This window comes from Haliotis asinina, chromosome 7 (genome assembly GCF_037392515.1).
Source record: "Haliotis asinina isolate JCU_RB_2024 chromosome 7, JCU_Hal_asi_v2, whole genome shotgun sequence".
Taxonomy (NCBI): domain Eukaryota; kingdom Metazoa; phylum Mollusca; class Gastropoda; order Lepetellida; family Haliotidae; genus Haliotis; species Haliotis asinina.
This window is the reverse complement of record NC_090286.1, coordinates 9,493,594-9,509,193: the sequence shown is the minus strand read 5'-3', so window position 1 is coordinate 9,509,193 and position 15,600 is coordinate 9,493,594. Positions and strand designations below refer to the sequence as shown.

At 39.9% G+C, this 15,600-nt stretch overlaps 1 protein-coding gene across 8 annotated transcripts in view; it reads right to left on the bottom strand.

The window, feature by feature from the left end:
* Positions 1 to 1,392: 1,392 nt before the first annotated feature.
* The window catches only part of LOC137290203 (tetraspanin-18-like), a 105,045-nt gene continuing 90,837 nt past the window's right edge, over positions 1,393 to 15,600 (bottom strand). For 4 of the 8 annotated variants that reach the window (XM_067820932.1, XM_067820929.1, XM_067820930.1 and 1 more), the window contains 7 exons: positions 11,746 to 11,946; positions 11,088 to 11,162; positions 9,493 to 9,612; positions 8,749 to 8,845; positions 7,571 to 7,722; positions 6,144 to 6,227; positions 1,393 to 5,539 (listed from right to left, as the gene is read on the bottom strand). In XM_067820932.1, coding sequence (XP_067677033.1) covers positions 5,462 to 5,539; positions 6,144 to 6,227; positions 7,571 to 7,722; positions 8,749 to 8,845; positions 9,493 to 9,612; positions 11,088 to 11,162; positions 11,746 to 11,946 — 807 coding nt within the window. In that variant the 3' untranslated portion in view covers positions 1,393 to 5,461. Of the gene's footprint in view, positions 5,540 to 6,143; positions 6,228 to 7,570; positions 7,744 to 8,748; positions 8,846 to 9,492; positions 9,613 to 11,087; positions 11,163 to 11,745; positions 11,947 to 15,600 lie in introns of all 8 variants that reach the window. The other 4 variants (XM_067820928.1, XM_067820927.1, XM_067820933.1 and 1 more) reach the window with 2 other exon arrangements.

The following is a 15,600-nucleotide window of genomic DNA, read 5'->3' as shown; positions in this document are numbered from 1 at the left end:
TTCGAAAACATCCTACAACCTTTCAGTCAGTCAATGTTGATATGATAATAATGAATGCTTTAGGAGTGCATCGCCGTATCCACTTCCGTGAAGGTCCCGGGGTAAAATAGGCCATCAGCAAGAGGCGACTAACGGGATCGGGTGGTCAGGCTCGCTGACGTGGTTGACGCATGTCATCGGTTCCCAGTTGTAAAGGTCGATGCTCATGTTGTTGATCACTGGATTGGCTGGTCCAGACTATATTATTATTAACAGACCGTTGCCATATAGCTGGAATACTGCTGAGTGCGACGTAAAACTAAACTCACTCACTCACTTAGGAGCGTAGTTGTTTGTAATCATCGCTGTTGAAAGATGATTGCTGTGTGACGTGAAATTCACAGGTGTATGATTTTCATTTGCAAACGAAACACACGGCTAGAAACAACCACTACAATTATCTCCAGTGATTTATCGATCTTCCCCAAACACCGTGAAAATGAAAACTGAAACCTCATGCACGCATACTGGGCCACTGTGTTGTATACGTGGTTTTACCTTGGGAATGGGGGCGTGGGGTGATAAAGAGAAATGGCGGTGTGTTCAAAATATGTCTATCATGGTAAAGTTAGTTTACCCTTATACTGCCTATATAATTGAGTGAGTGAGTGAGTGAGTTTAGTTTTAAATAATCGAGTCTGGACCAGACAATCCAGTGATCAACAACATGAGCATCGATCTGCGCAATTGGGAACCGATGACATGTGTCAACCAAGTCAGCTAGTCTGACCACCCGATCCCGTTAGTCGCCTCTTACGACAAGCATAGTCGCCTTTTATGGCAAGCATGGGTTGCTGAAGGCCTATTCTACCCCGGGACCTTCACGGGTCCTATATAATTGAATGTTATTTCCATTTCCCGCGTTTACAATAGAAGCTGAGGTTGGCTACGAAAAAACGTCTCTGTCCCAATACGGATGTATTGTTTGTTTGGTTGGTTTTTAACACCGCGCCCAGCAATATCAAGGAAACATGTAAGTCTGTAATTAATCGAGTCTGGACCAGACAATCTAGTGATCAATAGGATAAGCATCGATCTATGCAATTTGAATGATTAATATGTGTCGAGTCTGACGGATCCCGTGAATCGCATCCAAACGAACATGTGCTACTGAAGACTAGTTGTATCTCGGATCGTCACAGATCCGTACGAGATTAGCTTCGTCGTCTTCTGTTTTGTAGATCGCCGTCCTTGTTAATCTAAAGCGATGACAAGCATCCATCAAATATTTTAAAGACAATATTTTGAGTTTCCAGTCCATGACGTCATTTGTGACGTGTTGTTACATACGATCTTCAACACGGTAAACCTGCGTCCACTGGTTCCCTACTTAACTAAACAACACACAACCACTTTAATATCAAAATATTTTTTTTATTTCCTCTTAAAGTTCTTAATTTTCATATGAGTTCAGGAAAATTTAATTTGTACAAAACGTCATCATCCAACATATTATATTATATGAATCACAAACCCCTCCCTCCGATCACATCATAAGCTATTGTCAACACCACTGCTTCAAATGTTGCGGTTAAACAAAGCTAGTTGCGGTTTGGTCCCTTTGCTTGTGACAAACATCATAGTTTTGGATGATGTCACCACAATCTATTCACGCCATTGCACATGGTGCAGATCAAGTTGGTTGGTTAAGAGTAGCCTCCCTTAGACAGTGAATAAGAGTTTCTTCCCTTTATAAGATTCCACAAAGCTCCGTCCCAGCGCGTGACACCTGGTATCATGTTAAAGCAGGCTATGCGAACCGACTATCGCTGTGAGGAGTTTCGACTTATCAATCGAGTCGCCCAAGCATATCGCTGCACTCTCGGTTACTGGGTTAGGTCATGTCAAGAATATTTCACATAGAAACCTAACAAAGTGATGTTTATAACGTGTTAGTATTTGTTCACACGCACCGTTATTTGGATGAAGGATAACGGTGGCGGATTTACAAATTCAGGCATAATCGCATCATGAGATAACGGATATTCAACGTGATGCCGTGCCTCAATGTGCTCCACACATAAATGCAGTGTTCGGAGTTTTCAGTTACAATTACATTGTGAAATGCTGAGGTGGATTTTCGGACATCACATCGACATTAACATGCGTGTTGCACAATCTGGACATATTTGGTCTCACCCATTCTTCAAATTCTCCATACTCTTTTTCCAAAAAAACGCACCGTGTTGTAATTTTTTCTCCGAATCGTGCATATGTGTAGTTATAAGAAATCTTTGTGGCATGAAACTTTGTACACAATGTGAAGTACAGTGATGATGCGCATGCGCACACGAGGTCAACAACGCAGGACCTATGATGACGTCACTTATGACTAGACTAGACATGAACTGTACATTTTTACAGCAATTCACCAGCAACATTGGAAGGCGAAACAATGAAACAAGTAATCGTCAACACCCTTAATTCTTACAATGAGGAAATGAAGAAAACACTAACTAAATATAAAGGTGTGATTAACAAACCAGTTCTACAATACCAACTACGTCAGTCAATGAAATATCACAAATTACAAAGTTTGATTAATGGTGCACATTTCAGATATAAACAAACAACTGTTTCAGTGAACATCTGTGTTGAAAGGCTTTCGGAAAATCGAATCATACACATCTCCTTAGAAAACCTAAATAACAGCATTTCAAAAGATAAAATTATTCAATTTAAACGATATAATATAAGCTGATTACAAATGGATGTAAAAAAACGACACTCAGATGAACACAATGGCGCTGGCCGCTATAGCGCCTCAATGCAAACTGACCCAGTTTTGTTAATACTATGGACCTGTCTATAGATGGATTAACACATACATTTTTATGGATCTACGTGATTAATAGACGAATTTCTGCGCAGATAATACACCTTGTTATGGATACATACAAAATAGCTTATTTAAAGTGACCTGTCGAAATACACATGTCAAAAAAGATGGTTATGAATACGACACAGCCAAGTCAGAAATTCGACATTCTTAAGCTGGATATTTTAAGAAATGCAGTATGTTATGGGTCAAAATTTGGGAAACAATAAATCTGGAGTATATAAGCCTCGGAGGAACTCTTCCATTAAAGAAGCACAAGTTTGTTGCCGTAATGATAAAGAGCTCAACATCGCACTGGTTACAGAAATAAATAGAGGCATGCCTTTGGTATGAGAATAATGTATATTCAAATCGGTTATCACGAGAGTATGATTGCACGTTTACCGTTTAATTTAGGCATATTCTACAGAAAGCCATTTCATCTCACCAAATATCAATTGTATAAATAAAAAATATAATAATGAGATTGGTTAAACGCCCATTTGAACAGTATTGCATATATATCCTGGTTCGTAAACTTGAGGTTGTCTGTATTTAACTATTTTGGTGACATCATTATTTGGGTAAAGCTCGAACAAATACGATCAGGGCGATTCTGGAAATCATAGGTTCCTGCTAGATCCAAGGGACACAAATCTGCATCACGAATTGTGGTGCCTCAGTCTATTTCGATAGCCCCTATGAACAAATTATATACACTGATATGTAAAACATTTTAAATTGCGGACCAGGTTTTTTAACAGAAAATATTAAAATAGAAAAGTAGACTGAAATAGTGAAATTTGTTAGGTTTAAGAACATATTATTCCAAACCAACTGAAAAACGAAATGAATTTTAAAAGTAGAAACGTATTGGTCACAGCCTTTCTTTAAGCTGTTGTCATGGAGATATGATAAAGCACATGGTTGGGCCAGCGATGGTATACTATTATGATGGATGTGTTCTATGACAGGTAATAAATGAACTTCTACATTCTACGAGAGTTCGTACAGTCTTCAAAATACCTTACACTAGGAACCTAATTAGAAACGTCAAGGACACTGGGCTAAAGCATCAAACATCAGTTCCAACATTCTGCGTAAGTAGATCATAAACAATCATAGCTCAATATCCTCTTCGACTCGATCCTCTTCGACTCACTTGTTACGACCAACTCAACTGTATGTATATATTATACAAATCACCCGTGTGTAGCTACTTATCACTAATCACTATTAACGATCTGTGTCTATATATAAATATGGATGAAGAATTCCGTCGTATTTCTTCTAGCCAATTGCTGGAAACTTTTATCCACGGGTGCTGATATTTTTGAGTGAAACCCCGATTCTAAGACTCCACTTAGTTTCCCAAACATTCTTCCAGGTTGGTTTTTTAATTCATAAAGAGGAAGAAACTGGGCCGTGGGAATAGAATATACATCAGACAGGCTTCAGAGGCAGAAATTCAAGACGTCATGGAAACCGATGACGTCACTATGACACACAAATCAATATTATTTCATGGCAGCCTCATCTCAATGGAGACATTGCCTGATCTCAAGTAAGATATTTTGGGAATAATAAACGCATAATAGATGCATACAGTTCTGGGAATGCTTACATGTTAAGGATATGGCAATCTTACATTTAAATTAGTCTGCGTCATGCATGCTGCCATTCTCTGTGTTAGTTTCTTACGTTAAACTGTTATGCTGACGGTTCTCATATGTCAGGAACATAGCAACCAGACTAGCATATCACAAACAGGAACAATGACATTATTCAGGGAAACAGTTTCATTAGGAAAGCCCGATTTAGAAACGCTAAACCTTGAATACAAAATCAACGTGTCATGTTACAAAACAAATCCGTTCACCCGAGGCTAAGCAATGGAAAAAACAAACTAAAAACGCTGAACTATTTCTTGCGGGCCTGTCACTTTTTCTTATCATATGCACTCTGCGCATGCGTGCAAGGCCCGGGTGTGGAAGCCCCTCGAGACGTGGGGGAATGTCAGATACAGGCTGCCGAGTAGATGGGCCATTTTTCCATGAAGGCAACAGACTGGGAATGTGAGAAAGAGTGGACTTGAATGTAAGGGAAAAGTTGCTTACAGCAATCCCCTGAATCATCATGTTGCAGGATACGGTGAATTGATTGGAAAACACATAATAATAACGATCATCAGTCTCATTGTCGCGTATTCACAAATTTGTAACGTATGTAATTTCGGCAGCCCACAATACACAGAAAACACAATATTGGAACAGGCTTCATTCCTTGTTCAAGTCCGTCGGTGGAACGGAACCATCCAAATCTGGACTCCGGACAACGCTTCGATGAATCTGATATGAAAACTCAATTCCATCCCATGGATCCGCCTCATGTAAAGTAGTTTTATATCCGCTATGGACTTGTGTCATCACAGATGTTGCAGCTTAAAAACGCCTTAACCCACAAGTTCCGCACAACTGTTTCCTCAAACAAATTATCTCTCCATCATGTCAGCCATCTTTGATCATGGTTAATGTTTGAGTGTCACGTGTCCTCATTTGCATAAAGTAGGCACTGCCTGATTGGACGGAAAGTACCTTCCAAGGCCTATAACTCTACCTCGTCGTCCGGTGACGTACCACTAACTCTTGCGCACAGACAGAATGATATTATGATGCCAAAGATCTGAAAAGTAAAATGACAATGCTCATGTGACCAACATCATTTGAGTATGTTCTTGTTGTTGCTTACAGAAACCTAACTGACCAATATCTGCAAACTAATGAACAAACACCTTTGTGTCAATAATTCGAGTTATTTAGGGCTCCACACAATGCAATAATCATGACTAAACTACGAATAGGCACGACCAAACGTTTCCTTCGATACAACTGTACGTTCGACACAGATATATTTCACTGAAGTCACATGAACGTGCATCAAAAACGTTCCAGTGTGTTATCAGAAACACCCTATACTTATGTGCCACCATATCTTGAAGTCGGCACGAATTAGACGTTAGATAGTCCGCGTAGATGTCCTGAATGTAAAAACTGACGATAAACAACTCCCTGGTTCCAGGTCATGACAAAAGTTGGACTTCACAAAAGATGAAGGGGGCTTTGTGAAAGAATAAATTGTTAGGCCCGTTTGCAGAAAAAGAGACTAATGTATGAAAAGTTCCATTATCATAGCTCAACAATAATTAAACATAAGAGCACAATAATGTTCCTTCCTCCATAGAAAGGAACAGGCACATTTCGAAGTTTCTTTCTTAAAATAAACTCACCAAAAAGATCGGCACGATTGCAGATACTATGCCAGCAACGGCGGAATACGTCAACAAATAATCCATCAGCTGGTCGTAACAGCCCTGAAAAACGAATAACATGATGTGATGATGATGATGATGATGATGATGACATCAGCATGATTGACACAAACTGTGATTTCATGATAAGGATATCAGATCTGGGATACCTACACAGTGACCATGGACTTGGATGGCAAGTTAACACTAGCCATGACGAGCTGCCGCCGTACGATCCGGATTGTCATTAGTGTGTTTTCCCCGTATTTCTAGCAAATGCTTCACATCTCTCACTGGCAGCCCCGATTATCTAGCTTGTCAGATTGACATTTCAGCTTCTTGAGAGTGAGGGTCTTGAGTGTTTAGTTGTATGCCACTATTAGCAATATTCCAGCAATATTATAGGGGAGGACACCAGAAAAGGGGAAGACACCAGAAATGGGCTTTAGACATTGAACCCATGTGGGAAATTGAACCCGGGGCTTCGGCGTGACGAACAAACCCTTTAACCACGAGGCTACCCTAATTTGTGTGTGAACTTTCAGACCCGGAGCCAAGGTGAAATTAAGTGCATGCATTGATTATTTCCCATTTCGCACAGGTAACTATCGCTACAACCCAAAACGAAGTCTTGAATTTCTAGAGGTCCATATCCCACCTCGCTGTGACTTTTCAAAATGTCTGTTAAGCTGCTAATCTCCCGTGTACTCAGAGACAAACAGTTTGAAGAATTGCACAGCCTACGGTCCACATATTCTGACATTTGTCTGTTATGTGGATGACATCATGAGCATCGATCATGAGATACGATGACATGTGTCAAGCACGTCAGCAACCGGATCACCCGATCCCGTTAGCCGCCTCTTCCGACAAGCATGAGTTGCTGACGACCGATTTCCATGACGGCAATGTAACTCGATGAGCAAGCGGGTGTTTACAAACACCGAAATTCTCTATACCAAAGCCGTATGACAGCGTCCGGTAAATAGTCAAATCTCGCATTACGAAAAACGTGGATATCATGACGGACGACTAACACAGTTAAAACATATGGGTATATATCCTACAGTGCATAAGTGAGCGAGTGAGTGAGTGAGTGTGTGCGATAGGTTTTAAGCAGCATTTAGCAATAGTGAGTGAGTTTGCTTTTGCCTCGCAAATCAGAAATATTCCAGCTAAATGGCGGCATTATGTAAATAATCGAGTCTGGACTAAACAATCCAGTGACTAACAACATGAGGACCTATCCACGCAAATGGACATACGATGACTGTGAACCAAGTCAACCATCCGATCCCGTTAGTCACCTGTTACGACAAGCACTGAAGATCAATTTAAACCCGGATCTTCATGGGTTCGATCCTACAGAACTGGTTAATCATATCACATGCTCATTTAGTACTCACTGTGGTGTAGAGGTGTGGGTTTATCTTTTTGAACCTCTCCTTCTGTGGGTTGAGATGATTGGGGGGTCCAGGGAAGTAGGTTTGCCCCGTGCAGATGGCCTTGTCCCCCTCACGGCAGCAGCTGTCTGGCACCTTCTGTAGCTTCTTACCTTCTGATGGAAAACGAGTCTTGTCTGATGACCGCGCCATTTCAGCACGCAAGACACAACAACGTTAGTGGGAAGCAACGAAACAAAAGCAAGCAAAAAGAGCACAACAGATGAACTGAAGAACAGGTAGGGAAATCAAGCAGTCACGTAGCATTGGTGACATGTGATTGGAGAAGGGTAGGGGTCGAGTGGGGAGGAGTGTGGGGGGTTTACAATTTCTTTTCAGCTGCGAATTGAGAGGTTCCCTTCTCACTGGGAAGGGAAGAGCTTGTTTCTGTCAGACTTGCAAAATTTGCGAGGCTATATAAGTTTTGAAAAATAATGACTTCAGTCTGTTTTAACCAAAACATTAACTTTCGTATTTTTATGGATAATATACTTTCACTTCTAAATTGTATCACATTCCGAAATTCCTCGCAATAGGACCAAAGAATATGATCAAGATTCTTCACACAGTGGCACCAATGCTAAGTGAAATATAACTAAACAAAATGTATATAGAATAATCAAGATTGTAAAGGTTACAAATATGGGTTTCAAAGAAACATAAATGTAACAAAAGATATATGAATATAAACACTACACGGTAGGATAGAGAACGTGGTGTGGAAACTACGAACGAAACAAGCAGAGTGCGCAAATTTATTGCAGAGAGCGAGTTAATTGCAGTGAGCGAGTTTATTGCAGTGAATCCATATTTGCTGGGGTGTATTTGCATTAAGTATATATTTGCATTGCGGATTTGTTAAAATTAAAGATAAATATTTGCGAGGAGCATTAGTCATTAAATATTAAGTTCATTAAATATCTATTGGTTCTGAACATCTACATTTATACTGAATATAAACAGGTACACTTAACAACTATTTGCAGAGAGACATATTTACAATGAACATCTACTTGCAGATATATATTTAAACTAAACACCTCCATTTACACATAACAACAATTTGCACAGACGCATATTTGCCCTGAACATCAATTTCTACTGAAGTTTTATTTGCACTGACTATTTGCAGTGATACTTACGGTCATTCTGCATTTCATTATACCACAACGTGTTGGTAGAATAAAATGCCCAGGAATCGGTTGAAGTGCTGTTCCCAGATATACCACAGCATCCGAGCTGAAAGAGGGATCAGATAATCACGGATAATGAAAATAAAGTGAAACCCGTTAGTCGTAAATCACAAGTGAAACCAGGAATGAAGGAAGGAATCAAAGGAAACCCCTTGGTCTAGGCAGTTAGCCAAGAGACCCCGGTAGTCCCTTAACAGCACACGTGTCAGACCGCTGGTTTCAAAACACATGTTCTTCTACCAAAAACCGTTAGTCTAGAAGAACCGTTTGCCAGTAAAGGAACCGTTAGCATGGATACCTCGTTAGCCTAAACCCCTTTAGCTTGGCTACTAAAGACAATTATTAAAGAAATCTGTCATGAAACTTCGTTATTCTGGAAACTGTTTCGTTAGAGTTTGTGAAAAACAAATTGCCACTCTGAAGAATCTAGTATTCACAAATTCAGGAAGACATTAATCCGAAAGAAAGATTTCACAGTAAAACTGAACCGTCCGAATTAACGAGTAAGTGTTGTTTTACACTGCTGTTCAGCAGTATCACATCGAGACAAAAGAAATTGGGCTGCACACCGAATTAACGAGGTTTAGGCGAACATGCTACATTTCATAGGGTAATGATTATATTCGAAACCGTCAACACTTTTGGGGACGGTGATGTATAGAAATGTTGACGATCACGTCGGTTGAACCGTACCTGTCGCTGCATGGAGTCCCACGCTTCCGTTATGCGCTTGTGTTCAGGTAACGTTCGAGTACCTATGCCGTACTTTTCCGTTAACGTGTCGCGCATACGGGACTTTATGTGCGAGGCAAGCTGAAAGAAATGATAAAATTAGAGAGTGAGTTATGTTTTACGCCGTTTTAGACTATTACAGCATTGTTGGAATCTACAGAAATGGTCTTCACACATTACCGGCATGTGCAGCAACCAACATAGGTCTTTCGCAAGGTGGGCAAATACTTGGGTAGGGGAATATAGTGTTAGTAATTGGTTCATATCTCACAATTGATGATTGGTTCATGACAACCGATCAATCACCGACAAAAATTGGTGAGCGCCACTCATCAAATCCTCCTGGCTACGTTTGTTAATGCACAAAATATTTTTAAAAGGACGCTGTTCTTTCTAAACACGCAATTATTTCGCAAAATGCATTTACGAATATCATATCTTTAAAGTATGACCAGTATGTTATAGGAACATAAAGTTCCTGGTGTCCTTAAGATAAATTCAGTCATGACAAGGACGAGCTTGTTGTGCTGTGCGAAATGTAACAGAAAAAACAACCTTTGATAAATACTGTTAATGAAACAAGTTGTTCCAAAGTTGTTTGAGTTCGATAATGAAAAAAAAAACATGATTGATTGTTGAGCCGTTTTGTCATTGCGACCAATGTTGGATTATTTGAATTAATCCGACCACCACCAGGTGAATGAGTTTGGTTTTACGCCGTTTAGGCTATTTCAGCAAAGTCATGGTTGGAATCAGCATAAATGTGCCTTCCATATGGTGAATCGAACACATGCCAAGGGAACGCTGTAATCACTACCTGCTTCATACGGGATTGTCAACTTCACATGGGAGACAAATCCGAAAGGAGTTTAATTTTACCCAACTATCAGGAATACTCCAACAATAGCTCAGTGGAGGACTTCACATGCTGTACACATTTAGGGAATCGATAGAGTGAGTGACTGAAAGATGTTTTACGCCGCATCAGCAATTTTGCAGCTATTCCGGGCGACCAATGTTGGATTATTTGAATTAATCCTACCACCACTAGGTGAATGAGTTTGGTTTTACGCCGTTTAGGCTATTTCAGCAAAGACATGGTTGGAATCAGCATAAATGTGCCTTCCATATGGTGAATCGAACACATGCCAAGGGAATGCTGTAATCACTACCTGCTTCATGGGGGATTGTCATCGATTGAGTGAGTGACTGAAAGATGTTTTACGCCGCATCAGCAATTTTGCAGCTATTCCGGGCTTGAGGAATCGAAACCGGTCTTTCAGCGAAAGCTTGCACCACTGGGTACGGTATTGCGCGTTTTACATGTAGATGAAACCAGGAGCAAACTATGGCGCATACAAAGGTATGAGTATAATTTTCACGAACTGGGAATCGAACACACGATCATTAGTGTCTTGCTGAGCAAGGGGCGCAACTCTGCACAGCATGTTGCTGCCACCTCCACGACTGGGTTACTCATGACCAAACAAGTAGTATATAGTTAAATATATAATGTCAAGTGTCTGTTTCATTTACTGGGGTTTTAAGATACTTACCGCGCCCCGGAAGAAAAACGACAAGCCTGACGCCACGCCCAGTATTATTAATACTATCGCTAACGTTGTGCCATACTGAAATACAGAAAATAGACGTTAACATTTGTTCCAAAGGTTAATAACTATAACACAGAGCTTCACCAAAAGTATGTACATAAGCTCATAGTAAAAGCTTGAGTATATGTTCTCTCGCGGAAAAACACGGGTATATATAATATAATCTACAGTAGAACCTATTACACCAGGATAACGATGTTGCATATGAAATCAGAAAACTTGTACCAGAGAGAAATGTATCAGTTGTACTGTATTAGCACCTTTTTCAAAATATGCAGTATTTGAATTAATGGTGTTTCAGTGTACTCAAAATACGACCATTCGACCACTTGTTAATACTGATTTACGTTGAGTGAGTGGCTGAGTATGGTTTTAATAATGCCGCTTTCAGCTATATTCCAGCAATGTCAAGATAGGACACCAACAACAGGCAAATTAAGATAAGCATATAATGTTATCTAAACAACGTTTCACTCATGCATTTAATCACGATTAAACATGTTGCGATCATCATTTGAAATTTCGCATTCAAAAATTACTTCAAATTCGTTTTGATGAAGTTGCACAAATAATATTCGTTATGCGATAATATCATACTCACAAATGATAAAACACATTTATCTTCTCGTATTGTGCCACAGCACCCACAAAAGGCAAGGAGGGCTACAGCCCCACCCCCAGCGATGAGGAGGTATGTCGTCACTTCATATAGCTGATTATCCACAATTGGTGTCACTTTCCTCGCGCCGAAGTCGGTGACAAGGAGCCATACCCCTACTCCAAGCGACGCACAGCCAATAACCTGGGGGCACAAGCAATCAGGTCTAGAAAAAAGGCGTTCGAGAATTATATCTAAAAATACATGTAACATCGTGATGCAATTAAGCATTTAATATATCTGGTAGGTCAAATGTTTTTTGTTTCTTTGTTGTTTGACATTTGACATAGCACTCAACAATGTTCCAGCTTATGATAATAGAGTCTAGACTCGGCAATCCAGTGATCAACATCATGAGCATCGATCTACATAACTGGAATACGATGCATGTGTCAACCAAGTCTGACCATCCGATACCGTTAGCTGCCTCCTACGAGAAATTGGGATGGCTGTAGTTAATTTCAACACGGAAATTTACGGGTTAATCGATACGTCAAACATATACTTGACATACTATCAGAATTACGTGTGTATCATTGCGAGATAAACCTGTCCGTATCACAAATGTATAATTAGTTTAACGTGGCCGGACCAATAGTAAACCCAATCTGTGGACACTCGAGACTGGATCCGACACGCAACTCATAACCGTGATTCAGCTATATAAAATACGCATACGTGCAACCTATTTCTGAAACTTGCATGGTAATGAGTACCATCAAACAGCAAGTGCGTGTGAAAGTGCCTGATTCACCCTTGACCACATAAAATCGATTTTGGAACACGCCTCTGAATACGTTATGTGTAGTCTGTCATGGTCCTCCAGCGTGGCGTGAATCTATGTGTAGTTCGTGTGTGCCTTTTGTGTACAATGTTTACACAATTACGTCATCAGTTTATGTGACATAGGAAGCAGACTGGACTATATTTCCTATTCATGTGATGGGACCAGCGTGTGCAGCCAGCTTTTATTTGGTTCAACCTCATTAATTTGATTAGTTTTATTGGTGCAATCTAGTTTTCATGTCAACACGCATATGGTGCGAGATAAATACAGTTTTCCTTCACATTGATATCTGCAGTCACAAAGTCCACAGAAAAAAAATCTCGGCATGACCAACCAGTCCACTTTTGGCGTCGGCTCATGTGACAATGGGATGGGCCTAAACTACGGTTTGATAATTCTTGCAAAACAATATACTCTTAGCATTTGTTCAAACCATCGTTCACTAGATACATTCAATGTGACGTGAAATAGCTGTTGTCGATCCACGTATTGTATATTGTCCTTAACATTGCATGTTGGTAATTCCATGTGTTCGTTTGGTGTTAAACGTCTCACTCACTCACTCATCAACGTATCGGTCAGTAAGTAACTGAGTCTGGACCAGACAACCCAGTGACTGACATCATGAACATCGATCTATTGGGATACAATGACGAGTGTCAATCAAGTAAGTCGCTTCTTCCGACCGATGGGGTAGCTTAATGGTTAAGGAGTTGTTGGCTCGTCACGCCGAAGACCCGGGTTCGAATCCACACATGGGTACAATTTGTAAGTCTGTTGTCTGGTGATCCCCCCGTTGTGAAATCGCAAAAGCGCGGCGTAAACCATCACTCACTCTCCCCACAAGCACAGGCTGCTGATATCCAATACCAGCCCAGATGATCATAAGCCGTGATAATGGATAGAGATGCTTCTGTTGTTACAATAGATCTCAGCTTCAGGGAGCTCAATGCAAATTTTACAAGAATCACTAGATTTGAGCTTGATGCGGTGATAGTAGGGTTGAAAATAATCAATCATGCTGCTCACAAAAGGCCGAGTAACGGACGAGTGATCTTTACAATATGGCTGAATTAGGGATGATGTACAAAAATGAAAGAAAATCCCATTGTAGGATTATCCATGTGAGATTTCAACTTTATGCCTTTTAGTTTCCGAGATGTAGAGTTCATCAAGGACGCAACCACGTAACAGATTACAGCTACAGATCTGCCTAAATCAGTCATTCCATATTAATCAGTAAAAGGAATTATTACCACCATGAAAAATCTGACGTTTAAACTGCTACTGTTTTCCGATGCGAATAAACAACAAAAATGGTACTAAAGTTCTTTTCAATTACTACAAGTTCACCCAGTGCATACGGCTACGCATGATCACATTTAAGTCAAGATCTCGGTACAGTTTTAAGGCAGTGTTCGACTCGCTATTACTTACGCATTACCTATTCAACATCGCGGTTATGTACGTTTAATATGAGACCGACATTCTCTGCCCATGTTTATTTCATGAACAAAACCAACTGGGGACGGTCTCTAGACGTTAAATATATGTAAGTAGTAGATAGGCAGTTTTTATATCTCGTTTGACCTCTCGAAAGAATGGAGTAATGATATGGTAGGTAGGTATGTACATATTACCAATACGTTTAAATTCATCGGTAGCTGAGTAAATTATAAGGTGAAGTCATGCGTGTTGGACAAACGTTCAAGTGCATCTGATGACTAAAAGGAAGTATTTCCCATCAATTCGACGATGATGACAAAAGCCTTAGGTAGGGAGTGTTTTTAAAGAGATCAACGCCCCGCCTTTCATCTTTGAACAAGGCAGGTCTATTTATTGTATTAATTTGTAAGTTTAAAACATGCTTTCAAAAGCATGACATGTTTTGAGGAAGATAGCATTAGGAAATTAAAAGACGGAGTATTTTCACTAAGTGGATTGGCTTGTTAATATATGATGAACCTTCCGAGTCATGATGGACACATAGGGCGGTACCTCTGTTAACATGTTTCCTTTACCACTATTCTTAATGAGTATTTTCGTCAGTGCCAGTCTGAAGTGAGTCTTGAATAGGATCAAATTCCAGGCGATTTAACTTGTTGACATTATTGAATATCTCTCAAAAATCCATAATAGTTATGATGCTGTATTGCGCGTTGTTTGGACGATTTTACATTACCAATCAATGTATAGAGGACAAAATAAGTTAGGGATATTGGTATCTTTATGACTGGTATTTTATCATTATGTCAATGAATAAATACATCATTATTCATAATTTCAAAATTTACAAATATCCCTAACTATTTTTGTCCAGTATATAAATGGTGTGAATATTGATTTCTTGATATTAATAAAGTAGGAAAAGTTATACACAATTTGACATTATGGGATGTCTGTAAATGCCAAACACCTATTGTAATTTCACGGCATATTGCGAAACAAATAGAAGGAAACGCTTGAATTATTCACAATGAACGTAGAAGTTTTGCCAAACATCTATTTTGCGATTCGATCACCATCCAAATTTCAATATGCCTCCTATCTGAGATTTTGGAACATGTGACGCATCGGATCGGAACAGTCGGGCCACAACTACAAAACAAGAGAACGGACCTAGCTATGATGTTTTAATGTAGGGACGGCAGCGGAACAATTATCAAAAACGTGATTGAAATGTACCTCAGAGGAGTAACATGATCAGCTGGCAGAATACTACATAGGCTTAATAACATGGCACATCTCTGTCTAAGCAATGGCTCGAGGTTCAACATAGTTTGCCAATGGTCATGTTAAGTCCTTGACTGTGATTCACGCTTGGAGTAACGATGCCAAATATGTTTGCTTTGAACGTTGTACTTAATGTGGAACAATGTCTTGAAGAGGCATGGAACCAAACAGCAAGTTAAGAGACTTGGATTGTGCGACAAGCTGGCTGATACAACATTGGCATATTGTGTCTTCTTATAGCGGTCTAGACATTCAATTATTGAAGAACAATAACCCCG